At 46.9% G+C, this 27,559-nt stretch overlaps 1 protein-coding gene across 3 annotated transcripts in view; it reads right to left on the reverse strand.

The window, feature by feature from the left end:
- Positions 1-552: 552 nt before the first annotated feature.
- Positions 553-27,559, reverse strand: part of PMEPA1 (prostate transmembrane protein, androgen induced 1) — a 45,740-nt gene continuing 18,733 nt past the window's right edge. For 2 of the 3 annotated variants that reach the window (XM_069871922.1, XM_069871920.1), the window contains 3 exons: positions 9,257-9,411; positions 2,877-2,930; positions 553-2,778 (listed from right to left, as the gene is read on the reverse strand). In XM_069871922.1, coding sequence (XP_069728023.1) covers positions 2,230-2,778; positions 2,877-2,930; positions 9,257-9,411 — 758 coding nt within the window. In that variant the 3' untranslated portion in view covers positions 553-2,229. The remainder of the gene's footprint in view (positions 2,779-2,876; positions 2,931-9,256; positions 9,412-27,559) is intronic. The other variant, XM_069871921.1, reaches the window with a different exon arrangement.

Here is a 27,559-nt window from a genome sequence, read left to right on the forward strand (position 1 = left end):
TCATCAGTTTTGTACCTTTCATGACAAACTAGATTTATTCCTTTGCATGACTACTTTTTTGTGGCTTTTTTGTTTGTTTGTTTTTTAGGTCATCAAAATTTAGGTTACATGACTGTAAAGCTATGAAGATTTCAAGAGCTGTGGAAAAGCAGTTTGAAGTATTGAGAAGGTACAGGACTATTTCTAGGCAAAAATAAAAAAAAAGCAAAAAATAATGATCAAACTTCAAGTTCAGCTATTCATCATCTTCTTTAAAATATATATAAATATTGTTCAAATGGTCAGAACTTCAAAACCATTCTCATGGTTTGGTTTTTTTTTTCAAGTAATAGAAAAGTCACTTAAAAACAATAGTTATTGCCTTTATATCTTTCATTTATGTCACTCTACTAGATAGCATCCTGCGGAAAATGAAATCACACCTCCTTGTAAAAGCTTCGTTCTCTGTAGTTCCCCTGCCAACTGACCCTTCCTCGCGCTCGGAGAGATGCTCTCCCAGCTGGGGAGACGGGACCAGAGACAGGGCTGAGAACAGCTTCATCCCTTTTGTTCTCTCTCACACGCTCTCGGGTTTCTCACTCGCTCACTCCACCACATACAAATCCACCACGAGGGTAAAACACCTACCAGACACCTACACAATACAAAAATGTAAACAACAGCATAGTAAGACAAAATGCTTCTGAAACCAAGATAAATTAAGGATGCCCGACGCTGGGCAGGTGGGACCGTGCTGCTGTGGATGAGGACATCTTCAGAAGAGGTAAAGGGGGTTGCTTCTAAAGCGTTAAGCATATTTCTTTAGCTTTTAATTAACACATCACAGGAGCAGATTCGTTTCCATCTACTGTATCTGATGCCTCTTTAGCTAGGATAATAAAGTAAAAAATAGCCATGACCAGAGGCAGCCCAAGGGATGGTGGAGCTGTAAGACACGGCTGCACCCGTTTATTCCAAATAGAGGTTTGGGAGATTAACACAAAATGAAAAAGACTTTCACCACCATCACACTTCTCAGCTCATACTTCCAATGGCTATTTAAGCCCAAGCTGAAAGGCAGCCCATGGGTATGTTACCACTTGCTTACATTAATTTTCATAATCACCACTTTAGCTCCAAATAGGGTTCCCTTCAGTTGAACATTGAAAGAAATAAACCAAAAACCACTTTGTTCCTTCAGACACAGTTTATTCTCATCCCCACCACCCCCCTCCAAAAAGTTAGAGGTTGTCCAAAAAAAAAAAAAAAAATCAAGTAACTTTTGTCTGCTTCTGTCATTACTGACTCTCAGAAGCAGGGAGTTTTTATTTTACCTTCTTACTCCAATAATCTTACCGGATGACACACAGACACGCATCAACTCCTCTTGCTTTGTAGGGAATGTATAAAGCCGTGACTGTCAGCAGCCACGTGCAGGGACTCTGGAAATTAAGGATTTGCATAAGATGCAGTCTCGCTCACCGCTCCTCCCAGGGCTGGCATCTCCACTTCAGCGATTTTCCACCCCTTCCAGCTACTTTGTTCTTCACTTTGACATATATCCCTTAACAGGTTCATGGTAGACATGATAGAGGCTTTGACCAACACAAGCACTGACATATTTATATTAAAAAATAGTGCAAAATTTCAACATTTATATAAATAACTCTAAACCCCTGCTTTTGATTTTTTTTGTTTTTTGTTTTTTTACAATGTAATACACGCTTTTTGAGTTGGCACTCAAAAAAATTGCCATTTTTCTTCTAGTTCAGAAAACAACTTTTTTTTTTGAATAGGCCTCTTCTAATACAAAAATACTCCTGCTCCTTACACATACACTTTCTCTTATTTTTAATATATATTTATATATTTATATTGCAGATCTTTAAACAAAATGTTTTTGTGCAAATATTTTGTCTTTAAAGATAAGTGAAATAATCAAACGAAAAAAAAAAGCATTCACACACAGCTCAACTAGAAACGAAACAAAAAAAGGACTACAGTTGATTTTTTCCTTTTTAAACGTCTAGACACAGCTCAATAAAGAAATGCTTTTGCAAGCTTGGTAGGCTTGTGCATTCAGACCAGACATAACAAGTAAATATTTATACATGGAGAGATGGGGAAGGGCTTTTTTTTCTTTGCTCGTCTTCCTCAACTCTCTCTCTCTCTTTTTTCTTTTAACGAGAAGTGCAGAGTGTTTCATTTGCTTTCTTGCTTTTTTCTTTTCTTTCCTTTACTTTTTTTTTTTTAAAAGGGGTGCCCTTTCTGTTTCTCCTTCTCTTTGTTCCACGCGGTTGTGCTCTCAAGGCCATTGATTTGTGAATGGTGGAGTCTGCTGCCCTCCAGGATGGAAGGCATCCCGTTGTTGTTCTGCTGGTGCTGGTAAAACGTCGACCCCGGGTAGTGCCCTATCACCTCGCTGTAGGTTGGCGGCGGTCCCTCCATCCGACCATTGCTCCCGTAGCAGGTCGCGCTGATGCCAGAGTTACTGCTGGGGGGGCACGGCCCCCCGTACACAGAGTTATCTATCAAGTCACTGTCGAAGATGGTTCTGTTAGGGGGAGCCCGGACTGACTCTCTGTTGAGCTCCATTTGCTGCTCGGGGTCTCGCAGCTGCAGCGTGCAGGGTCCCTGGTACGGGGGGGGCTCCTCGCCATCCGACAGAGAGATGGTGGGCGGCAGGTCGATCTCGTGCTGCATGTAGGGGTACGTTGGCTGGAATCTGTTAAAGCGGTCCCTCTGCAGAAAGGATGGCACTGCCAGGCGGTCGCTGGGTCTCGGGGTGTAGATTTGCTGCTGAGAGGGAGGAAAAAGAGAGAAAGAGGGCAAGAAGTATGAGACATTGCAGCCCAGGACAACGGGAAAGGCAGCACCCGCACCTGCATCGCCCTCACCTCTGTTATTCCATTCCCCGACACTGTGCTTTCCGAAGGCCACAGGCTTCCCTCCTGCATTAGAAAGGAGAAAAAAAGCGCAGAGTGAGTCTGACTGCTAGCAGTGGTTAAGCTCCTTCAGCAAACAGCTCGTGCCAGGTTGCATCCTGCTCCGCAGCCCAGGTGAGAGGCTGCTGCTGCCCTGGCTGCGGCAACACACAGCGCAGACCCCGCTCTAAGCAGCCAACTCCAGAAGGGGTATTAGCTATGACCCTACATACTGTGTATCAGATGGGTATACGGTAAGGGTATTAGTGTAAAACCACTGAAAGCACCACTTCTGATTAAAATTTCCCTCCATTTTCACTTCCATTTTTATTTAATAGATCACTTACAGAATGAATGATGAGACCGACACCAGCAAACAATGCTCTCCCATTTGCAGACTTCCCCCCTCCCGCCCACACCCACCCTGGTTCAAACATGCCAGAGGAGTATTTTGCAATTTGTGATCCGTGAGGCGTGGGTGATTCACAAGACATCAGAAAATGCTCCGTGAAATAATGACAAGATTTAAAAAAAATAAAAAAAAAACCAACCAACCCCAAAAAACCTCACACCCACGTTCTGATGCACAAAATCAAGGGAAAATAAAGATAATAAGTGAATAACTAAATGTTAAGCCTAATTTTGATTTGGCTAAAAAAAAATTAGAAATCTATAGCAACAGGATGGTTCTAAAGTATTTTTCCTCCAAAAGGATAAGTAGTCCTTGGCTTAAACAGACTGACGAACCGTGGTCTAGAGGCTTCCTTCCGCTGCGAGCATCACCCTAATCTTGCAATCCCAGCTCAGGCGCCAGCAACCCCAGGCGCAATAAAGCCACAAGACGATTTCCCCCAAACCATGAGATTAGTTTGCAAATCATGATCAAAACAAACAAACAAAGCCTCTTCCCCTTTGCTAGTGATACTCAGAGCACACACAGTTCATCTTAGACACTTTAGCCTTAAGAACTAAAGTATTTAAATATTGCTAATATTCACATACAGCAAGCTCCCTCTGGCAGGCAGGGCTGGAGGAACACAAGCCAGAAGGCTCATAATGAGAACCTGCAAGAGCTGGCACTTCTCTGCTCCTTGCAGGTGAATCTCCAGTCAGCCCCATGCAGAAGAAGAAGAAAATGCTAAGTGTGCTTCTTTCCACCCTTTCAGGTGTCCCATCCCAAGGCCAGTCTCGGACCCAGCAGTAGGGTTCTCCAGATAAGCAAACCACAAGCTTTTCTACTATGAAAACATCTGTTTCTATAATAACCACAATGGTTGTCCAGGCAGCACGGTGCCCACTGAAAGCCCGCAAAGAGCTGCGAGGCTATCGCAGCACTGCGGACACCCTCACTGGTAGAGTCAGAAGGGATTTTTGCCTGTCTGATGCGCCCTGGAACTCAGCCAGCCGTAAGGCACACCTGGCTGTAGCACACAAGGCAGAAGCATCGCTGCAAACCTTTGCAGCTACCCCAGTTAGCAGCTGAGCAGCATTTCTGCTCCTCCAGCAGCATCTCAGACAGCAGACAGAGCCGGGATGCCCCCACGGGCAGAGCCAACCCCAGCACCCGCAGCAGGAGCCTCAAACCCCGGGCACGCCGCAATACGCACCTGGTTGCCCAAAACACAGCAGCAGCACCATGTTAACATTTTCAAAGAAGCTGTCAATTATATCCCCACTTCTCCTACTCCCCCGCCTCCTGCCTTTCTCTTCTTCATTTTCCCCAACTTTGGAATCTATTTTCTCTCGTGGCATTGCATGTGGTATCAGATATGGAGAGAATTCCATCAGGTTCCTGGGTTTGAAGCTCTGCACATAAACCTCGAGGCAGTCCTGCTGGCAGCGCAAAGAACATGGTGATTTATATGGAAATGCAACGGCCTAGATTCTTCCCACTTCTCGCTGGTTTTTAGGGAGCATCTCCTTGGAGCAGAGGTTAGGTGCCGCAATACCAGCTTCCTCTCTGGCTACAGCTAATGAACGCGCGGGCTGAGCTGTGCCTCTCACAGTCCTTCCTGAGCAATGCTGCCCATGTTTTATACAGACCTTGAGACTCCAATACGCAACTGTTTACACAGGCATCAACTGTTTAGTCTGGTCTATTTTACATGTACGCCTTGCCTGCACGGATAGTCTACACTCCAATTCCCCCAGCAGGCAAAAGACCCCAGAGGAACCACATCTGCCACAGATCAAATCCTCGCCTCTGACCCCCCTGCTCAGCCCCAGCGCTGACACCAAAGGGCACGGGGAGTGGTTCCAGTGCCGCTGCACACGCTGCCAGCCCTTCACTTCAACCCAAAGGACACTGAAGCAGCGGGCAGGAGTGGGAAGCACTCTGAAAATTGTGTTTACTTTGCCACATCCCCGTGGCAGACTTCCTGAGCAGCGAGTACCCCGCTGCCTTCTGCTAGATGTTTTATATTTAACTTGGCGGTGGGCAGTGCCATGGCAATATCCCACCTGCTTCCCCTTTTCCCTGGAGTGATGTCAGCCGGCTCCCACGAGGGCGGCTGCAGCCTGGCGCTCCCCGGCTTGCGGAGCATTGCCGTGCTCGGCTCGGGGCTTCCCGCTGGTGGGCAACGGGGAGGGCACGGACACACTCTGACATGAGCTATTCCATCCCAAAACCCTTCGTACCCCGTGGAACCTACTCCCCTGAAGCCTGCACCAAATATCCCACCCAGGTGTTTAGAAGAAAAGCTCTGGCTCAGAGATTAAACTCATCTGTTTGTCCAGATGCTCCAGGCAGCACGGGGATGCAAAAATTGCAAACCAGTGGAAACACCACAAAGGTGGGATATGCAGAGAGATAAGAGCAGATAGGAAATCCATTTTCTATAGGGTCTCCACAGCCAGTATTTACCACTTCTCCTGGGTCTCGAGGGCTCAGCCTGGGTACACATACCTGCCCACAACTGAGTGGCCACAGCACACTCGCCGCTCCCTGACACCGACCTCTGCCTCGCACACGGCTGCCAAGCCCATCTGGCTAACGGCTCATCTCTCCTAAATACTCAACGGTGGGATGAAAATTGCTGGAAATTGGTTGTCAGAGGAGGGCAAATCCTCCGAGATAAAAACACACGTACTTTTCGTCTTCACGCTTTGGCTGTGGGACAGCTCCACAGATCCACTAAGCCAAGCAAAACTGCCGCCCTGCGGGGAGCAGCATCTCTGAAAATCTGCAAAGCTCTCCTTGCTCACCTCTGATTTTCATAATACTGAGGACTTGAGTTCATTTCAACAATGCCTGAGTCTAGAAAGCTATGGTTTTTTGAAACGAAAGCTGAGATTCTGACGTCTGATGAGCAATACGGCTGTAAAAGCCTCCGCAACTATTCCAGGACTCACTGCAGAACCTAAAATTACTTTTAATTTCTTTTTAGAGATCAATCTTCGACTTTTATAGAACTGCTTGTTTTAGCAATGTCAGAGAATTTTCTCTGTAAAACTGAATGGTGCAAATTAAGACTGAGCTTTCAGGAGGACTTCTATTTTTCATTCTGGGGGACAAAGGTATGCTTGGAAATAGCATTTTAACCAGTGTTTCTTGGGGGATGGGGATCTCGCTGTTCCAAAGGTACAGGGACAGTGGCATTCTTATTGCAAGAAAATAAACTTAGCATTTCTTAAATATCCTTTGTTCTGGAAAAATAGAAGTACTTGTTATAAGGAGACAGAGGTTATGTACAGTGAGACCAGTGATGGAGAAATGCAAGACACAATACAAGAATTCCTTACTAGCAAGAACCACATTTAGAAAAACCTTTAGGGAAATTAATTTCTCCTTCAGTTGTAATTTTTAAGCTACAACAACAAAAAAAGGACAACTCCGGCAGACCTAGCAGCATCCTGACCATGGGATGAACTACGTTAATATTTCAGAAGATGAAAAGCGTGTATCCAGCTCCAGTGCCCGTCTGTGGTCACGACAACAAAATGAAGTTTGGGATTTAAAAAGCCCAACACCAGTTCAGTGCAAGTTTAATGACTTACATAAACCAGTACCCAGTTCAGCATAGCCTCTGCCTGCAGCCTTCAGCGCTTGTTTAGACTGGAGCTGTTTTCTACAAAACACAAGCTGTGCTGAATCCAAAAGGAGCTACCTTTAAAATCTTTATTATGATTGATCCCACTGTAATGAGCTTCCTGCTCAGCACACAAGGGGCCTCTCTGTCCCCTCAGGAGGGCACTCCGGCCACAGGGAAGCTTGGCTCCCACTCCATCACTCTGGGCTTGCAGCAGAAAGGGGCAGGGAGAAGAGTTATAAAGAAGGGAAAAGCCCCCAAATTTGCATTTTTCTCCTTAGCTCTGAGAAAGGTTTTGAAGACTCCATATCTGAGGTCTAGCAGACGTGCTTGGCTGAAAAGTCATTTAGTCCCTGATGCATCTGAAGGCTGAATAAATAACAAACAGAGCTGTTTTGTTGTGGGGACTGAGCCAAAAAAAAAAAAGGCTGGAAATTTTTGCTGGTGAAATTTAAAAAAAAAAAAAAAAGAGGAAAGGCATTTTTTATTTTTTAAACAGTCAACAATTTTTGATTCAATAGGAATTTTTTGTTCAATCTCAATGTGACTTTCTCTTCTTCCCATGTTAGTGGCCTTTCTTCTTTTTAAAGAAAATAAAATAGACAACTTCAGAAAACAGAAATTAGTACATTAAAAAAAAAAAGGCTCGATCTGATATTTGCTTTGAAAAATCTAAAATAAAACATTTTGTTACTGTTTAATTCAAACATTCTGAACATAATAAAATGAAAATTTCTGCTACATTTATAAACTCAAATGCTCAGGTGCCCACATTTTGATACCATTGGAAGCAGGAGCATGGGACAATAAAGAGACATCAGATTTGTGTAAATCCCGGAGGGGCCAGGATACACATGGGGAGTTTAGCTCTGACCCCCAAAGCAGGGAGGTGCCTGAGTCTCATGCCAGCTGGTTTGATGCAGGACCACACGCTCCCAGCGTCTTAATTGCGTTCACAGCATCGATACACGACCACAAGCTAAGCTCACTGCTGCATCCTCTGGAGACACGCTCCACAGCCCACAGATCGAAGGGTGGTTTAACTGAGCTTGGGGTTTGCACAGCTCTCTCAAGGGGCACCTTACTCACTTCAGCACAAGGAGTCTGAGAAGGGACCTTCCTCTGCTCTGTAGCGTGTGACAAAAAGAGCAGAGGGACAGCTTGTGCCCTGGGCGTCTGCAGGCTGGACAGCCTTCAACAGCGCTGTACGGAAGCTCTCTTTGATAAAAGATTTTAGCTATCCCCCTCTCTTTTTTTTTAAAAAAAAAAAAAAGAAAGCAATTCCAGTATTTGATCTTTTCCCCACAGCAAGCATGGATTTGATAAAAGAGATCATACCCCACACAGACCATGGCAATGCAGCACTCAGCCAGCCCTGGAAGCCTGCGGAGGAGAGGGCACGCAGCACTGACTTTGAGGAGGCCCTATCATTTACAGAACTTTAAGATCCTTCAGGGTGAATGCTAAAAGAAAAGAGTTTCAGCACAAGATATCCCTGCACTGAAGGCAGAGCCGTACAGGCAGTGGTGAATGGTACATGCACACCCTCCAAGAAAATGTGAAGTCTTTTCTCCATGGGTTCTTGTTATGAGCTGCTGCATTTGAGGAAAATGCATAAACCAATGTCTGCCTTGAGGCTGGAGAGGCTCCCTTTGAGTCCCCATCAGAGGTACAATTAACACTTCTCTCCCTGAGTCTTTATGAAGCAGGGAATCTGGTACCCAGGGACAACTCTCCCTGGAGAGATGCCTGCTTGTCTTGCTGACAAGCGTTTCCTGACCCCTCCACCACAGTAATGGCAGCACCCCTGGTGAAAACTGGAGAAAGTCTTTCAGGATTTCCTGTTCTCTTGAAGGCAGGCAGTAAGTTTTTATGCAGTCATTTGAGACTCTCCAACCAGAGCCACTAAAGGACCTGACAGTTTGCAGCTGTTAAAGGCATGCATACACACACCAAGCAGCTGAGGGTACATGGTGGTTTCAGGAACAGGAAACACCAGGAACAGCCTTGTGCTTACTTTACTGATGTAAATTCTGAACTGCAAAGCTCAGGGCAAAGGCAGAAGCTATGACTGTCCATATATTACAGCGTATAGCGTCCTGAAGAGCCAGAGGCATCCCTAAAAGGGATCTCATGCCCTAGTAACTGAGAGATAGAAGACGATGCCAAGACCCAATTGGCAGGGTGTCTCTGCACGCAGTGTCGAGTGGCACACGGGCAAACACGATCCAAACGAATGCCTTTGGCTCTAATGCTTCCCCAATGTCACATCATTTGGCAAACTGCCCAGGATGACGCAGGTTGGAAGAGCCAGGTGTGACTTACTGATGAGAGGTTCTCGTCTCTCCGCCTCCCCTGGCTGTGCCGGCTGATGAAGGATCGCGCAGAGAGTTTGTAGTGGTTCAGCAGACACGTGATCACCACCACCATCACCATCATCACCACCACGATTATGATTATCTGTACAAACTCCAACTCCGCTGCAAGAGAGACAGACAGACTTTAAGCCACCAGAAAAAGCAGCACGTAATTGAGCACAAGAACAACTATGTGGCCAGAATGTCAATGACACCACTGCATCCTTCCCCCATAAAGCTTTCACACACGCCGGCTCTAAACCCAGCTACTTACTTAATAAAAAACTCATTAATCCACTTCTTCGGAACCACAGAAGAGTGTCTAGGAGGAATCTTTAAAGACTATCTACAAAGTAGAGTGTTTCCAAGCTATAATGCAGACAGGACTTCCCAAAGCCCTCCCAGCTGCAGTCTACTACCGTGAGGTATGAAACCAACAGCATCCCAGTGCCTCATGTGCTTCACTCAGGGCCACGGAGCCATGAATCACCATAATTCATCCTAATCAAGCAGTTTAGCTAAATGCAAGCTAAATTTCTGCAATTCTTTTCCCAACACCACCGCTCCTTCCTCCAGGGAGGACTGGACTGTGGTTCCCCTTGGCACATCCTCACACCAGTCACACATCCCTCTGTCACAGGTCTCAGACAGTGGCACAGGGAGCCCACGGCACAGCACGGCAGCACCGGCGCTGGCAGCCCCCCTTTCCCTGTCCCCAGCCACAGGGCACAGGCAGGGAGACCTCCTGCTTTCCGGTGAGATGCCAGGCAGGCACGATGTGGCTGCTCATGGGGACCACGTCCCAGAGCCCCAGACATTCCTCAGCTCCGATCTCAGCCAGCTGACAGTAGCAGCTTGAGTGGCTTGAACTGCCATAAAGGAAAACTGCCAAAAAAATCCACCAAACAAACAAGAGCAAGCAAATAACAGACTATCCGTTAACTCTGGAGACACTTGGCAGGAGGCACTAAGAAGCCACTCCTAAAATTTCCTAAGGAAATAACTCCTCACACCTCTCTGAGGCTAAGGAAAATTGACTACTGGAGGCAAACATAACGTTGGGGTCATTATTTCCACGCATTTGGCATCCAGAGAGCAAACACCAAGGCCAAACAGCTGGGCTGCTCCCACCAAGGCCCCTCGTGCCAGCAGCACCCAGGGCTCACTGCACCCAGGACCAGGCAGCACCAACTCCAGTGCCCATCGTAAAGGAGGGGCCAGACCAGCAAAATTCAGCACTTCTGGGGATTTAAACTTTGTTTGCGTCTCATTAGGGACACCTATAAAATCCATTTTGGGAAAGCTGTGCCCCAACCTATGACGGATGCTGCATTTATATGTTATCCATAGAGACACACACGTCCATATCTGTAGGTACAAAGAAAGTCTCATCGCGCTCCGAAGGGCAGCATCACGCTGCCCGTACTGGCTGGGATGGCTTCTGCTGAGTCAGGCAAATTTAATTTTATTTTTTTTTATGGAAAGTTTTCTCCTGGCAGGTGGTATTTAAGTGCCAGTAAAAGCAAATAAATGTCAAGAAAACAGTCCAGGTGGTGAGTGCTGCCAGTTACCTCAGAGCTCATTCTGCTAAACAGCAGCTATTTCTGCCATTGCCCAAAATGCTTAACCAGCTCTGCCCACCACCTTCAGACAGCAGAACTATGCCTTGAAAGCAGGAGGCTTATCTGTCACTTCAAGTGAGATGTATGAGTGACTTGCAGCCCATACACTTACAGCACCCCTAAAACGCAGCTGCCTCTACACTGGAAGACTGGGATGGGAAGAGGGGATTAAGAACCAGACATCACAAAAGAGTTTTTCCTTAAAAATGCCTTCTAGCTAAAGGCACCTCCTTAAAAGAGGAGCTCTGGGTCTTTCAAACCAAGCCAAACAAAGTGTCTGAATGCTACTGTAATGGGAATAGCTTGGAAAAAAACATACTCCCAACAATTTATGACCCAGCTTCCTCACAGCTTCCCTGGGTGCTCTCCAGGTCACCCACAAAAAGACAGCTCCCATGGGAACACTGACCCAGAGCTCCTCTACCTCACCTCACATGAGCAGCAGAGCCCGCAGGCTGGAGAGCAGCTACCCACCTTGGGTGCAAAGCCTGCTTTTTGCAGAATTCATTACGGAACAGTTTAAACATAAAATGCAACCAAGGTTTTTAGGAAAATGAGTCAATTTGGCCTCAAAATGCAGCATGTGCCTTGGCCACAGTAAGAAAACACAAGAAATATATAAATGGGGCCAGTGACAGAAAGCTTCCTTTTCTGTTAAAAGAGTTTATGTTTCTGAAGGAAAACAAGACCAAGGTAACTGTAAATGAAAGCTCCTTTCCTAGGACGAGAGGTCCCTTAAATGAACAAAACCTTGCAAAATTGGTCACGGTACTTTGGTGACACAGGTGAAGTTTTGACCATCAGGAAACATTGCCCTAATTCCTTTCTCAGAAGGGACTCACACAAGATGTGTCATTTACAAATGACCCAAGTCAAGCTTCCTGTACACACCTACAGACACATAACAAGCAGAGCCCGACAGAAGCAAGGGTGGGAATTCCATCAGCATCTGGGACAAGACAATACACCAGCACCTCATCCATCCCCATCCAGCCCTGAATGCTGTTTATTCTGGCTCTGGGACTCCTGTGACGGGGGTATTACAAAACAGTCGCCAAGAGGTGCAATAATAAGCCACAGCATGATTCCCACAAGGAAGGGGATCCTGCTTTCCAATGGGGACATTCCTCCTGCCCCATCCCTCCCTTGTGTGGTCTCCTGGAGCCGGATGAGCTGGACACCCACAGAGACCATGGGGAGCACCCAGGAGGCACAGGGGGTGTTTGGCCACACATCATGCCTTGCTCTTCAAAGTAAAAACCGCACTGTTTGAATGTGGAGTCTAGTCTAACTTTATGGCAATCACACTGGCATTACCAATGGAATCATAGAATCACCAGGTTGGAAAAGACCCATCGGATCATCGAGTCCAACCGTAAGACCAACCATGGAAGAGCAACCTTATTATCTTGGGAGGAGGGAGAACTATTAAGCTTCAAATTAACATTCTGTAAACAGGCTTGGTGAAACGCACCAGAAGGATAAAGCCTGATCAGCTCCCCTCATTTCAGACTTTGGTCTTGCTCTTCTCCGGTCTCCTTCACTAACACAGGGAGGCAAACTGCACACCTACCCTTGTCCTGCAACACAGACAATGGCTGAACACGTTGAAGTATCATATATGAAAACCGTATCTGCCCCCACGTCTTCTTTGGTGGTGCTGCTGAAATTAAAATGCTGTATGCATAACATGAAGAGGCCAAACCCACCAGGAACCTGCGCTCTCTGCACCAGCAGGAATTCAGGAAAGAGCAGAGGACACACAGTGCCCTGAGCTTTGCTCTACCCCAAGCCCAGCCGACAAGGAGCAGCACAGCCTCGCAGCGCCGAGGAGCAAACATCACGTACGTGACGAGCTTTAATCTCAAAACCGCTCGTGTTGCCCAACCTGGCCTTTGGAAAAAATAAAATAAAAATCAAACCAAACCAAAAAAGTCCCACACACTCAATCTGTGCTTTTAAAGTTTCAAGAGGCTCATACCCACTCAAGGTGCCAAAGTTTCTGCCAACTCTCCTTGTTTTAACTTGTCCTCACGGGCTTTATTTGCAGAAGTAGGGGGGTTGGGGGGAACCCAACACACTGGAAAGCTGGATATACTCGGCAAGATTTTATCCAAGCAGCTCAGTCAAACTAATGAAGAAAGATCATTAAAACCCCAAACTTTGAGTTAATATGTTATTATACAAGTGCAATTCAGCTGCTATGCTAATAAAAAGCCTTTGGGGAATGAAAAACAAGCCAAACTGCAAAGCACATAATTTATAATTCTACTGGTATTCTTAAAAACACACACAGAACAAAACAAGAAAAAAAACCACTCAACACATTTTGTATTTGGCTTCCTAATCATTGTCACTTTTCAATTAGAAGAGACCTCATTCCATTTCTCTCTGTAATTTTCCCCAAGGGAAGTGTTATAAATGCACTAGGCTTCACAAGCTGGGCATAGTCAGCCTCCAAATGCAAAGTAAGGTCACACTAATTTAATTTTGCATAATTTTTACTCCAGAATACGTTTCAAACTAACAGGTTCAGACATCACATTTAAGTGACACAACCTGCTTTTCTGTATTTTCTGTCTAGACGCTGCAGCTTTGGGAGTCCGTAAGCACGCATGCAACTGTTTTGCAACTAAGCATTTTCCCCCCAGATTCTCACCATCCTGAAACTGGATATTCATGATCAAGTAAAATCACTTGTCACATCCCATTCTTCAAGTCTGTTACTCGTTTGCCACTCTAAACCCCATGTGGCCTCGAATAAGGCTTTCACAGTAGATTATAGTGTTACATTAATAAATGATAGGAGAGTCCACTCTTTCCAAAGCCTGCAGACTCCGCAACGTGCTGGCTGTGGCTGTTCTCCCACTCAGAGGGCTTTTTGGAGGAAAGCAGCACTCCTCCTACCAAAGAACACCATTTGCAGTTCGATAAAGGCAGCTGCAGAAAGGTGCATCTCAGATCTTCATCAAGTGCCTATGAACAAAATGCTCAGCACCCACAGGTTTAAGATGTATTAATATTTTTGCGAGGCGGGAGAGCTATTTGAGTCAACGGTGATGCTGGGAGCGTTGAGCCTCTGCACGCACAGGGTTCGCAGTGCCCGCAGGGGACACGAGACTACGATATACTTTAAATGTGTTTCCCTACTTTTTACAGCTATACTACAGTTCATAAAATGCTTGCTGTAAACTTTATTAATGCTCTTCCTTCCACAGAGTATCACTGCTGAAGACAAACACCGCAAAGTATAAAAGAGGAAAAAAACCACACCTGCATTTTGCTGCAATAATGATGGGCACCATTTAAATGTGGACAGAATAGCTTTCAGACAGGGTTTCAGCCAAGATTGCCTTTGCTTTCAGCCAGGTATAATACACATCTACAGGTCAGAACAGTCATCTGTAAGCCTCAATTATGTTTTCTATATGTGTAGGAATTGCATTATTGCATGAGATGTGATGCAAAGTGACTAAACTGAATAAATGTAGCCATAATTTCTAAGAAAAGAGATTTTTTTTTAAAAAAAAATATGCCAGTCATCATAAACGCTGTGCTGCACCATCCTAAAACCCAAGACTGTTTGACTGAGATAAAGCAAGCAGAGAATCCCCTGCAGAATACTGTGCTTCTCCTATGTTCTCTTTCACTTCCTCTGGGTATTTTTATCATTAAAACCCACTTAGTTCCAACTTGAAACAGATTGCTGGGACAGTTCAAGCACAATGAGTCCGATCACAAGCTCACACAGACAATCACAAATATGCTTTTCAGGGTGTGGAGAAAAAACTCCGGCTGCTGATTTCATCTTCTGGTGGACATCAGCCTGGTGTGAGGCAACCCAATACCCTGCTTTGAGCCAGACAGGAGGATACACCTCCTGAGCAAGCTTCGCTGCTCAAAGTTCATGAACCATCAATTAATTTTCACCCAGGTTGAACAGGATGTGCACCTCAACTGCTGGATGCTCCTGTGATGGTCCCTCAGCATCAGAACCCCATTGTTACTCAAGTCATCAGCATTCTTTTGAAAAATACATCTAAAACTGTGTGACAGAGAAGAGCTGGTAAATAGGCAGCCAAAGCCTTCACAGGGCTTTGAGACAGTTGGGCACAGTCCCATTGCTATATGGAAACTTCCAATGTTGCCCCAACATCCAAAATATCACAGGTCACAGAAAAGCAAAAAACTGAGTTTAAAATGAAAGCTTATCTCCAGCAGTTTCCCCTAATCTAGAAACTGATGTGAACTTGAGTAGCAGAAAAATCCAAAAGGAAGTGAGTAAGAGTCAGGGAGACTAAAGAGTGGCTGGGAACAATGCAGACTTTGCTGTTTCAAGTTTCAGAACAGCGGAAATAGCATTTCCCCATGAATCACTGCCGTGCCATCACTGCCCACACGCATACTCGCTCCTAGTGGCCAAGCTCCTCGGTGGGCAGGGGGGATGTCTGACCCAGCTTTGGGTTCGAGCCCCCCACAGCAAGGGCTGTCCTGAAAAGCCTCCACAAACACCTGCAATCCGAGAGAAGATTCCCCATCTACGCCGGGACATTCCTCTGCAACCCAGCTGGATGGAAATCTCAAGACTGGCCATTTTCTGCCATACTTAGGGACTATTTTTAAGGACATGCCACTTATTTTTCCAGAGAAACATCCTGCAAGTGTCTAACACAAGAGCCAAGGAATCCCACTGCATACTGTGCCTTCACCTCTGGTCTTCACTTTCTCTTTTCACACTAAAAACAACTTCTACACCGAGGCTGAATGGCACAGTTCTGTACACAGATTCTTCCTGCTGCCTAATAAGACTCAATAAAATGGGCAGAAAGAGATTGAGACTTCTCTAACTTGCTTATTGAAGTACAGAGAGATGTAATCAGGTCTTGTACAAACCTGGACAGCATCCCTCTAGCCTCTAGAAGACCCAGGCTAAAGGTGACTTCTAATAGCGGACCGCTTGAGCTCCGAGACCCTGTCCCACCCCTGCAGCACACCAACCATTCCAGAAGGGCCTGTGGGTGCCCACGCTGGGTTTTAGAGCAAGGGTTTGCCCACAGCAGTGGGCACACTGCAGTCTCCATCCTCCCTTCCCACTCAAGTGGCCGAGTCTGAGCCTACAGATGAAGACAATGCAGAGATATAGGAGGGTGGCAGCAGGGAATGATGTAATTAAGGCCCCTGGCAAACCAAAGATGAGCAGCGGCAGCAAAGCTTGGCATAGGAGATGCACCATGGTGCAGGGTCAGAGCGCTCACCTCGAGCCTGGGCAACTACATCAGCTTCCAGGCGGCAAGTCGAGGTGCCCAGCCCATCCTCCACAGAGAGACAAAGTCTTCCCTGGGTCACGCACCCCAGGATCAAAATCCAGATCTGATTCATTCTCACTGAGGACCCTGATCCCTTCTGGAACTGCAGGAGGAGCGTGGCCCCAATGTAGGCACGGAGCCAAAGAGTTCACCAGTAGCAGGACGCAGTTACTGGACACAAACTACTGGCAGCAGGGGATACCTGATGGCACTGTATAAAGAGTTAGGTGATGCTTTCAGAGAGGTGGTAAGAGAGCAGGGAAGAGCAATCTTGCTTTTTTCTGCCCCCACAGCCCTTGCTCCAACTCTGCGCCCCTTTGCCACGCATGGCTGCTTTGTGGGGTGCCTGTAGTTATCTAGAGAGCCTTGTTCACGTGGGTGATTCAGCACCGTGATTTAACAGATCCCAGCCAAGAGCCCTCAACAACATGGAACAGGGCACCTTAGCAGGGGATGGCCCCACGGCAGCACCTGGTAGGCAGCACCAGCCTCTAGCAAATTCCCTGGGGATCGGGGACAGTCAAGTCATGTCTGGCCCTGAAGCTTATGAAATGTGTAAATGAATTGCTGCCTACCGTCAGCTAAATAAGGCGGCACTGTAATATCACACTGTATGTCCCGACTTCTTCCTAAATCCTTGAGGATTTAAGGTAAATTCAACTGACTGCAACGCTCCATCCTCCATGCACACACACGCCTCATACCCTAGAACGGAAGGTCTCCACACAGAGTCTTTTCAGACATGGCAAAATTAACAAGATGAATTAATGAAAAGAGTTCGCAAATCTGCAGCGAACTCTTTCATCCCTGAATTTCCATTAACACCTCCAACATCCACAGAGCTGCCCTGGCTGCATGACTCAGAGCAAGATGCAGCAGAGATGTGCACAGCCCTGACTGCAGTCAGGGCTGCAGACTGACTCCCAGTTTTCTCTTCTTTTCATCCACCCCCACCCTTGGGCATCTTCTGTTTGAACAGGTTCCTTGTAGCCCTTGATGGCAGCACTCTAGTTACATAAAAAAAAGCACATAAGAGACATAAATAAGGGTACATATCTACTTTTCGACTAAGCATGCACAGATGAGGCTATTAAAGAGTAATCAGGAAGATGGTGAGGAGAAATGGAAGACCAAATCAGACTGGTCCTAGGACTAATTTGAAGCTTGGAGCTAAAGAGCATTCATGAATCCTTCCTCCCTGTCCATGACTCCCCACATTCTGCACTTACAAGCTTTGTGGGACACCAAGCAGGGATGCTCAAGGATTTCAGCCAAGAGCAGCTTCAGGCCAGTAACCTTAAAGGCTCTGAGTAAGCTTGTGCAGGTCCTGAAAGATCAAACGGAAAACAAGTCCTGGAACAGGAGCAGACAAAGGTGCCCTTCTTCCAGCATCAGTTAAGTGTCTGTCAGCACCCAAAGCCCGGGCTGCTTCACTGCCATCCTATAGCGAGCAGCCTTCTCAGGTCCAGAGGTCCTTGCCTGCTCCTCTACCCACCCACGAGCTTTGACAAGCAGAAGAAAGATACAACCCAGCATTTTCTCCAACAGACCTGGACTGCCGTCTTCGCACGAAACTTATTGCCAATGGGTAGGCAGAGATGCTGCCCTAAACTAGAAGTGATGGGTCTGACTTTCAGCCGTTCTCAGCACCCACATCTCCAGCCAAAGGCAGCGGCAAGGGCAGGGGCTTGGGCACCAGCAGGCTGCAGAGGAGAGACACCCTTATCCATTCTGTCAGCTATTCGACAGCCCAACCCACTCCCCTCCCCAGTCTTCGCTGACATTTCAGAGCGCCACAGCTTCAGTGATGCCTGGAGGCACCGGCAAGAACAAGGAGATGCACAAGGACAGTCCTTGCCACGAAGAGCTGAGAGCCTACCACTACCTTGCATGCCCCAATAATTAGGGCACAAAACAAGTCCTAATCACTTTTGGAAAATGAAAGCTGAGGACACTCTGTACTGTCTTGCCTTACACATACAGACATGCTGCCTTTTGTAAGTGGAGAACCAGAAAGGCTGTGAGCTGACGTTACTGAAAGGATCCACAGAGCTGTTCTGAGGTTTGCTTGGTCCCTCCGCACACCTACCTGGGCTTGGTTTGGAGCAGGTTCTATGCCTGCCCCAGGAGCTTGCACGGGCACTTTCGGAGAGCAGGGGACAGACATTACATCACAAGTTAGGCTCATTTTGGACCAGTGTGTCTCCCTGGAAGGACCAGAGGGTTAAACTCAGCAGAATCAAGTCCAGCCAAAGTGCAGTTGTTATGCCAGATGCTCATCAAAGCCCCTCTGTAAAGGGATGTGGGTTGAGCAACACAGCTAAAGAATGGACCTCTTTTTTCTACTCAAGGCTAAAGAATGCGAATTTGAGAACTGCCACCTGAGTCTAGTCACCCTCCAGTGAATAAACTCACAACTCCACAAGAAGCAGCTGCGGGGCACTTGGACTCTGTAACATCCTACAGGAGAGGCAGCAGGGTCAGCGCTGGGACCATGTCTGACCACGGCCCCTCGCCCTCTCCTCTTCATACATAACAGCATGGAGGAGAACACCCTGGAACAGCAGCAACACAGCCTGGTGCAAACAACTCTGCTCTGGCCCATCCTTCCCAGTCCCAACTGGAAAGGGGACAAACCCATTGTGCCAAACATTGCATTTGAACTGTTCTAATTTAAGCAAGAACCAAAACAGCTCCAGGCAACAGTTGGAATCCAAAGGCAGACAGAGAGGGTGCAGCACTGAACGCTGCTCCTGGTTTACAGAGGCAATTTCCTCCACCAGATGCCGAGCTCCACTGGTTGAAGAGACACACGTTCTCCCTCTCAGAGACTTTGCACAGGGAAGAAGAGACTAGGAACAAAGCACTTCAGATGGCAGATTACTCAGCCTCTGCTGCTTGGCTGTAGGTCATATTAGAAAAAAATCAGACCAAACAAAGTCATTAGTGCTATATTTTGTGTATTAGCATTTATCTGCTACATTTATCTTCTAAAGAATACCTCCATAAAACCACATACAAAGGGCCCATCAACAATTGTATTTCTTTACAAGGCAGCATGGAAATACTGGAGATACAGAGTATGATCTTGATATCGCCACTAATCAGCAGCATCTTGAAACTGGAGCTGCAGCAGCAACACCAAGGCATCAGAGAGAGCAGGATCAGGCCCATGACAACAGGCGGGACAGTTGGAAAGAGGTAGTTGCATTTGATCCTGCTTCATACATACATCAGGACAGTTAACAGCTAAATTGCATTTCCAGATTCAACATGGCCCGTTCTGATATACGCAGCAGAAGTAACACTGGATGAGCCAGTGGCACCAGGCTGAGAACGGGGCAGAAGAGCAGAAGGCAAGTGGGATACAGAAAAGGAGTTGGCTTGAGAAAAATCATTGCTGGAAAACAGATGACAGGGCTCCAAGAAGTCATGTTCATAGTGTCAATCCTTAGGCCAATAACTGGGTGTTTAATACAGTTTGCTTTCTTCATTTATCACCCCTGGGTAATCAAGTATCACATCCTCTGAGGACACTCCCACCACCTTTTTTGTTTGTTTTAAGGGAAATGGCCCCATTTCATGCTTATAGCCACAAAGTATGAGGCTAGCTGGGCCTCAGAAAATTTTTTTAGTCCTTAGAACACAGAAGCTGTCGATCACACTGCTGTGCCCGTTTTGAAAACATGATCTTCCCAAGCTAGTATCGCCACGGTGGCAGCTGCATTCAAGGGCCAGAAAGGCAGGATCAGCACAGCAGCACTCAGCTTTTACATGGAAATTGCAAACTTGAGAGCTGGGCTCAGCAGCTCTTTCAGCTGGGACACCTCCTGGCTCTGAGCAGACCCGTCAGCTAGACACTTGTTTAGAGAAACTCCTAAAGACATTAACCAGTTCCCTCAGAGCAATGAGAACTAACAAGGTTCTTTAGGACACACTGACTCTCTGAAATCTTGCATACGACAACTCCTTCTCTTCCTTTTTGTGCCCATTTCTCTTGCCCTCCCCTTTTCCAGGGTTTTGAGACAACATATTTTATGCACAGTAAGCCTTATTCTAGCCTACTAAGATGACTGGAAGGAGTACATTGCTTTTGAAGTTAGTCTCAAGGGTAAGGATAGCTACACTGGATTAAAAGAATACAGTAATTTTGATTTTGCACTTAAAAGAAAGGTAAATCTGCTTGCTCACTAGAAAATACTGAGCGAGGCTCATGGACCCCACCAAACTGAGATCAACCAGAGCAATTCCTGCTTCCTGAGAAGCGGCACGATGGCATCAGGCCTGGATGATGACTGGGACTCAGGCAAAGACAGTGCATCACCTCACCCCCTCCGACACAAGCATCCCGAGAGGAACACAGGAGCAAGAGTTTACAATTCGCAGTCATACATAGCACGACTAACAAAAAAATCTACCAAGGAACTAGTGAAAAAAAAAAAAGTACAGAACATCCGGATGAAATCCTGCCAGCAGACCCTGAAAAGCCAAAGAGGTTTGTTTGTCAGGGGCACCTCTACAGGTTGTAAAAATAAACACATTAATAAATAAGTATTTTCGTATACCCTGGAAGCACTCCTGATCAATATGTGGCTTGCTCCCATAGATGCTTTTTTCCCTTCCACCCAGCAGAAACTCATGACAAAGGAGAGCACATCTCATTTATGAACTTAGCTATAAATACTTTTGCTAACTGCCATTTAGGAATTTCATTTCCTGCTTGAGCAAGTCCTGTTGAAAGAGGCAATTACCAAATTTGTTTCTAGTTATAGAAATAGATGTTTGTTGCTGCCCACATCTGTTTCAACAGACAAATTGCCAGTCATGGACACTGAGGAGAGCAAGTGCTCCATCCAGGGAGGGCTTTGCCACCTCTCCAAAAAGCTGACAGCAATTAAAGGAACTGGGTTTTCGATTCCAACTTCTTTTGAGCCCCGTCTTCCACTTTCATCAAGCTGCCTCCCACCACCAGGACACCTGCAGCCTCATACAGTCACTCAGTGCACGCTGCCAACGGCCGCCAGCAGTGCTGGAGTCCGCTCCCTCCTCCCACTGCTGCCGAGACACCAAGGAATACGTGAGACATTAGTCACTGGGGCCATCAAAACAATGCAATATAACTCTGCAGGTCACAAGGATCCAGCACACTGTCTGTTGCGTGCACAGGACAGAAGGCAGCAGCAAAGCGTTCTCCCTGCAAACCAGTGAGATTGCACAGGCTCTCCTGCTCAGTGTGGGACACCCCACTGCAAAACGGCCAGCGGCGACAGTGCACGGGTGCAGAGATGGAGGTTTACGGTTGTTGTTGGGATGCACCAGAGCCTCTCCCAGCTGAACACTGGATAGACCAAGTTTTAACAGACCTCCCACCCTTGCGCTCTCCTTTTCTGCTCCCTTCCAGCCTGGCTGTCCTTCAGAGAATTTCCATTTCCACTTATTCCTGGGAAAACCGCTCACCAGCCAATTTCCAACAGGCTTGGCTGTGGCCCCACCGGTGCCAGTTGCAGCTCAGGTACCCCAGTCCCAACACGGTGCCTGGCAAGTCCTGTGGGATCAGTGCTTGAGCACCCCAAGAGGGACACAGGGACAAGCATCAACACCTGCGCCCTCCAGCTCCAAGCGCAATTACCCATCAGTTCACACCCAGTGCCTGGCTCAGGGATGTGGTGAAGGCGCAGAGAAGACAGGAAACACCACAAACTGTGCCCGGGGAATCTCCGCTTCTCCAGCATTTTTTCTGCGTGAATCAGCATGGCTCAACCCCACGCCACCAGCACAGCCCCAAGGAGCCCATTGGCACTCGTGAGCGGTGCCAGGGACCCCGCTGTGCCCCCATCCCGAGGCCACGGCGCTGCAGCTCCCCCGGGGGCTCCGGGACACGTGCCCCCTGCAGCAGTGCCGCAGGGGCTGCCCTGACACGCAGCTCGCAGACGGGTGTTGAAACACAAATTGAGCAAGTTGGCCAAAGCCACACAGGTCACGACACGACTGTAACTGCAACCGGATTTCCTCAGCCCTGTCCAGGACTCCTCTCTCCCTTCCCTGCTTCTTCTAAGGGTTGTTATTGTCGATACAATTTTGCAGGTTTTGCTTACAAAAGGAACAACCTTTCACAAGGTAAGTTACTCCCACAGAGCAAGGACAATCTTCAGTTGCAGCCATAATTATGCACTGCAGAAAAAAATTATGCAAAATGCATGCAAACGCCTCAACACGCACAGCATTTGGTCACTGCAATATTCCAGTTCAGTTCTTGAACTGGCCTGAACATCACCAGATGGGAGTGAATGCATGTGCATACTCACACAGAGATGTGAAAAAAACCCCCCTTATTTATATATAAACACACACCAGAGTGAATGGGGGAGGTGAGTAGAAACGCCTCAAATCTGACAAAATTAAAGGTAATAAATTTACTTCTACCTCAGCTGCAGCAACAGCCTGAGAAAGGTTTTAACTCCTACAGCAAATATGCTGGGAAGTCTAAGTTTTGTTATAGTGTTTTGCATTTGCAAGTTTTTATGCTTGCACAAAAAGAGAAGCTGCTCTCCCATGTAAAAGCCTGCAGCGTTCGCAGAGTCAAGAAGGGGCTGGGTTGCCACACTCTCCCCTTGCCGAGCCGCAGCGGGAATCACAGAAAATCATAGAATCACCAGGTTGGAAGAGACCCACCAGATCATCGAGTCCAACCATTCCTATCAAACACTAAACCATGTCCCTTAGCACCTCGTCTACCTGTCCCTTAAACCCCTCCAGGGAAGGTGACTCAACGCCCTCCCTGGGCAGCCTCTGCCAGTGCCCAACGACCATTTCCATGAAAATTTTTTTCCTAATGTTCAGCCTGACCCTTCCCTGGTGGAGCTTGAGGCCATTCCCTCTCGTCCTGTCCCCTGTCACTTGGGAGAAGAGCCCAGCACCCTCCTCTCTACAACCTCCTTTCAGGTAGTTGTAGAGAGCAATGAGGTCTCCCCTCAGCCTCCTCTTCTCCAGGCTAAACAACCCCAGCCCCTCCATCCCCTGGCACGTCCCCCTGCCCCATTGTCCCCAGCGCCCCCGTCCCATCCCCACAGACGGCAGATTGATGACAAGGAGCGGTGGTGGAGAGCTGACCCGCAAGGTCAGCCCCAACAATAGGTTTTGAGGGCGGTTGGAGGAAAGAGGCTGTCGGGGCAAGAAGCCCCGCAGCTCGCTCATCCCTCGGCAGAGCTGATTTCTAGCCCGGCTTTTCATGCCACCTCCACAGCCACCCGCCACCTGCCCAGGGATGAGGATGCTCGGCGGCGGGTGGTACCCGGGACCCCAGGAGGAGAGCAGCAGCTGCCCTCGCACCAAGGCCGAAAGCGACTTTGCGAGGATGGGAAGGGGGGAAGAGCACAGAGGGGAGGATTATCCATGGACACAGCTTGTCCCCCTTTCACTGCATTTAACAATAAAGCAGTAGCTATAGCAACGGGGTTAATTAATGCATCCCATTTGCATAACTAAAACTCCGAGCCCATTCAAATCTTGCTGATATTTTCATTCTTAAACCTGGCCCGCAAGGCTGTGCTCTTATGGCAAGGGGAACCCAAACAAACACAGGCAAACATATGAAGGGCTGTATTGGCAGAGAGCTGCAGGTACTCACAGAACATCACACAGGAACAAACAGTGCGACACCAGCCCTCAGCTGGGGCTTCTGCAGTCAGCATCCAAGAGAGACTTGCTCCACATACCTTTAATCCCTCTGAAAGCACTAATATTTGCAAATAAGTACATGGGGGGAAAAAAAACAACAAACAAAAAACCAACAAGTAAAAAACACAACAGGAAAATAAGGACTGAGGTGTTCTTCGAAAAATAAAATGAAGGGAAAAGTGATTTTGAGAGATGCAGGGAGTAAAGCACATTCCAGGACAGAGGGGTAAGGAGATAGGCAATGTAAAGGTTTCAGACTATCGTATAACCAGAGGGGGAAATGTCTTCTCACCACAAACATGCATCTGCATGATGTCTAGACAGTCATAAAAAGGGCAATTAAAGTACTGCAGGCTGCACTAAGCTAATGTCTCCTCTCCCAGTCTAAACAGTTGAAATGTACTGTAACTAACTTAGAAAAAAAAATAAAGGATAGAGAGAGAAAGAGAAGTTTGTAAGGAAAAATGTTTTGAAATTCAGTTTTAAATAACCAGTAAATTAATTCAACCTTGTCAAATCTTTGCCTTATAACATATCAAATATTCCGCCTGCGTCCTGTCTAGACTGCGATAACAAAGGGCATTTAAAGCCCTGCAAGATGCGCTGACAGAGTAGCCATTTAAAGATGCAGTATTGCTTTCTCCATCTAAACCGATTTGTCAGATGGAGTTAAAATGAAAATGATAAGTAATCACCCTGGTGCACAACCATTTCAAAAGAAAAAAAACCACAAAAACCCCACAGCTCACAGATATAAATCCCATTAAAATCATTCCAATATATCATTCCAGTGGGATTTGTTTGGTCTTCTTTTTTTAATGGTATTTGCTTATTTATTTTATTTTGTTTATCTGAGATGTCAGCAGCTTTCCACAGCACATGCATTTCTAAATAGGAACGTATTGAGTTAGCAAAAAGCCAGCTTCAAATATTAATTGATTTATTGATATAAAATGACAACTTGCAAAGGTTAACATTGAAAATTACTTCTTTTATTTACTCAGAAGTAAAAGAATAAACTATCTCACACGAGAAACTGGCCGGTCTCCATCCCTGACAGTTCAGCCTGGGCAGACACTGTCCACAGGAGAGCAAGACAGAAGGACAAGCTAAACCAAACTTTGTGGGTGCACACATGTTTTTTTACTGAGAAAGGGCACTTCTCTGGAAAAAAGCAAAAGCAGATATAATCCTGTCTTATACAGAAAAAACATTCTCCTCCCTTCCTGAGCTTTATCAGTCGTCAGAGAACCAAAATCTCAAACAAATATCTATGCAAATAGCTGCTCTGGCTTAGCAGGACGGGTAACAGTGCTCAGGAAGGAGCAAGTGCCCTGTCGCCCTACAGCAGCCCTGCTGGTAGCTGCTTTTAACCAAGTGCGAGACTGACTTTTAAAGACTTAATTGTGTCATGACATGGTATGAGCAGAAGCCCCTGGTGAGGGAGGGGCTGGGGAGCACTCAGCCCCAGGTCCAGCAACCCAATACAGTCACTTCCATGGGGAGGCACAGCTAGGAGAGTCCCCTCTGGAAGTTAAGAACCAGGCTGACTGCGGTTCCTCTCTGTTCCTCACCCTATAGTGCCCCACCACCACCTCATTTGCCCCTCCCTTTGTCTCCCCACCCTTGTTTCTTAATTATTATTTTAATAAGACTGTTTCCAGCTTCACTGCTCATTCCGCAATAGCCCAAGGGCTACAACTGTTCATTAGACAGAATTTCTGCTTTAATTGCACTGACACAGATGTGTAGGTTATCTGGAAGAAATTACTAAAATGAGCAGTAAAGAACGGGGCTGGATGATTTTCTTCCCTTATGGATAGCTTAATTTAACACTATTTCTCTCCACACCCCATACAAGCAGCATCATTCAAGTGCATTGTTGGGTTGCAAAGGAATTCACCCCAATTTTCCCCCACTGCCACGGTGTGGACAGGTTCAGTTTGCTCCCCATGTAGCACTAGGATTTCTGCAGGGTTAAAAAGTGCAGTTTTGCCACCAAGGGCTGCAGACATGGCACTTTAGGAAACAAGTTCAAGCTGTTGCACTGCCTTGACCTAACTGTAATTTGTGAGTTTTGCCATACAGATAAAACAGTCCCCGATGAATGTTGGGCTGCAGCTACCCTGTACGCCTTTCCACGACTCCAGAATCACAATGCCTTGGTAAAACCTGGCATCACCGAACCATGGCAGGACAGAAGGCAACGCCACCACTGGCCAACAGCTCGTGCCCATCGCCAGCTGCCAGGACTGGGGTGGGAAATTGGATCATTTGCCCCCTTCACCCTCTGCAAAGACGTAAATCATCAGGCACAGAAAAATGCCATCACTTCTGCTCAACGGTGTCCAGGCTCCGAACCAGCCGTGGCTGTGCAGCTGTCAAATCAGCCATGGAGGATACATGAACTTCCTCTGCAATTCATGTTAGCAAGAGCCAGACACACAATAGCCTTGGATTCACAGAGAAAGAGCTGCCAGCGTTACTTCTATTTAAAACCTCTATTTGAGCTTCATACACCCATTCCTCACACATAATACATATGCACACACAAAAAACACAGGAGCGAGCCAGATCCAGAAGCATTTCACTGCACCCAGAGCACTGCCTAACAGCGATTGCAGGTTTTTGGCTCACTGTTATTATTTAATAGATTTTATTTTAATAACAAAAAGCATGAACCTGCCAATTTTTTGTTATGTCTTCCTGCCAGGAAAAAAAAAAAAAAAGAGGAAACCATGTCAGAAACTTGCTACCAATTTATTTACTGAACCTTTCCCCTCCTACCTCCAGGCAAGGGGTTGCTTTCCTGAGCAGCAGCACAAGGACCCCCCTCCAGGCCACAGGAAAGCTGAACCTGTGGGAGCCTTTGGCCAGCAAGGGTGGGCTAGGTTGGGGAACAAGGAGATGCACATCAAGGGTTCAAGTCCCATCTCTGAGTACATCTAAAAGCCTCTAAAAGCACCTCTTTCAGCAAAACTCAGCTTTGATTTAAAGGCAGGCAGGGGAAATTTCACAAACGCTTCATGTAAAAAAAGCCTGCACTAAGGGAAAAACCTTTCCTTTGTTGCTAGGGGACTTACTTGCTTTGTATCTACTGGAAACCTGTAAAATTCCACCACTGTATTTTAACAAAAGCCCGAGACTGAAGCATCTCATGTGCTAAAAAATCAAGAGACAGAGCACACCAGTTCCATCCTTCATTTCTAAGTACTTTGCTCAGGCCTGGCTTCGTTTTGTATCTCGGTCCTTGATGCTTTTTGGCAGTTTGCTCTAGACTTACTGGCAAAGGCTAAAAGGTTTCTATTTAGCTGGTGTCAGCTGAGCATCTGTGCCCGCAAGAACTGGAGTGGGGGTGATCCCGACTGCATTTCAAAAGCATGTTTCTTTTTTGGGGAGCTGCCACAATAACTTCAAATCTAAGTGAGCTTGGGAAGCAGGGTAACTCCCTCCGGAGGGGTCCCCACTGCAGTCCTGAGTGAATCACCCAATTCTGGGAAAGATTCCTGACCAGGGGAGGAAAAAGGAGCTGGGAATGCTCTCTAACCTGTGACCCTGGTAACAAAAGGCAGGGAGAGCGTCTAGACCTCTGATGTGATGGCGAGTGAAGGCGAGCATTGTGCTGCTGGCAGAGGGGCTGCCTCAGACAAGGCGGGACAGGAGCCA

This window comes from Phaenicophaeus curvirostris, chromosome 18, assembly GCF_032191515.1.
Source record: "Phaenicophaeus curvirostris isolate KB17595 chromosome 18, BPBGC_Pcur_1.0, whole genome shotgun sequence".
Lineage (NCBI taxonomy): Eukaryota > Metazoa > Chordata > Aves > Cuculiformes > Cuculidae > Phaenicophaeus > Phaenicophaeus curvirostris.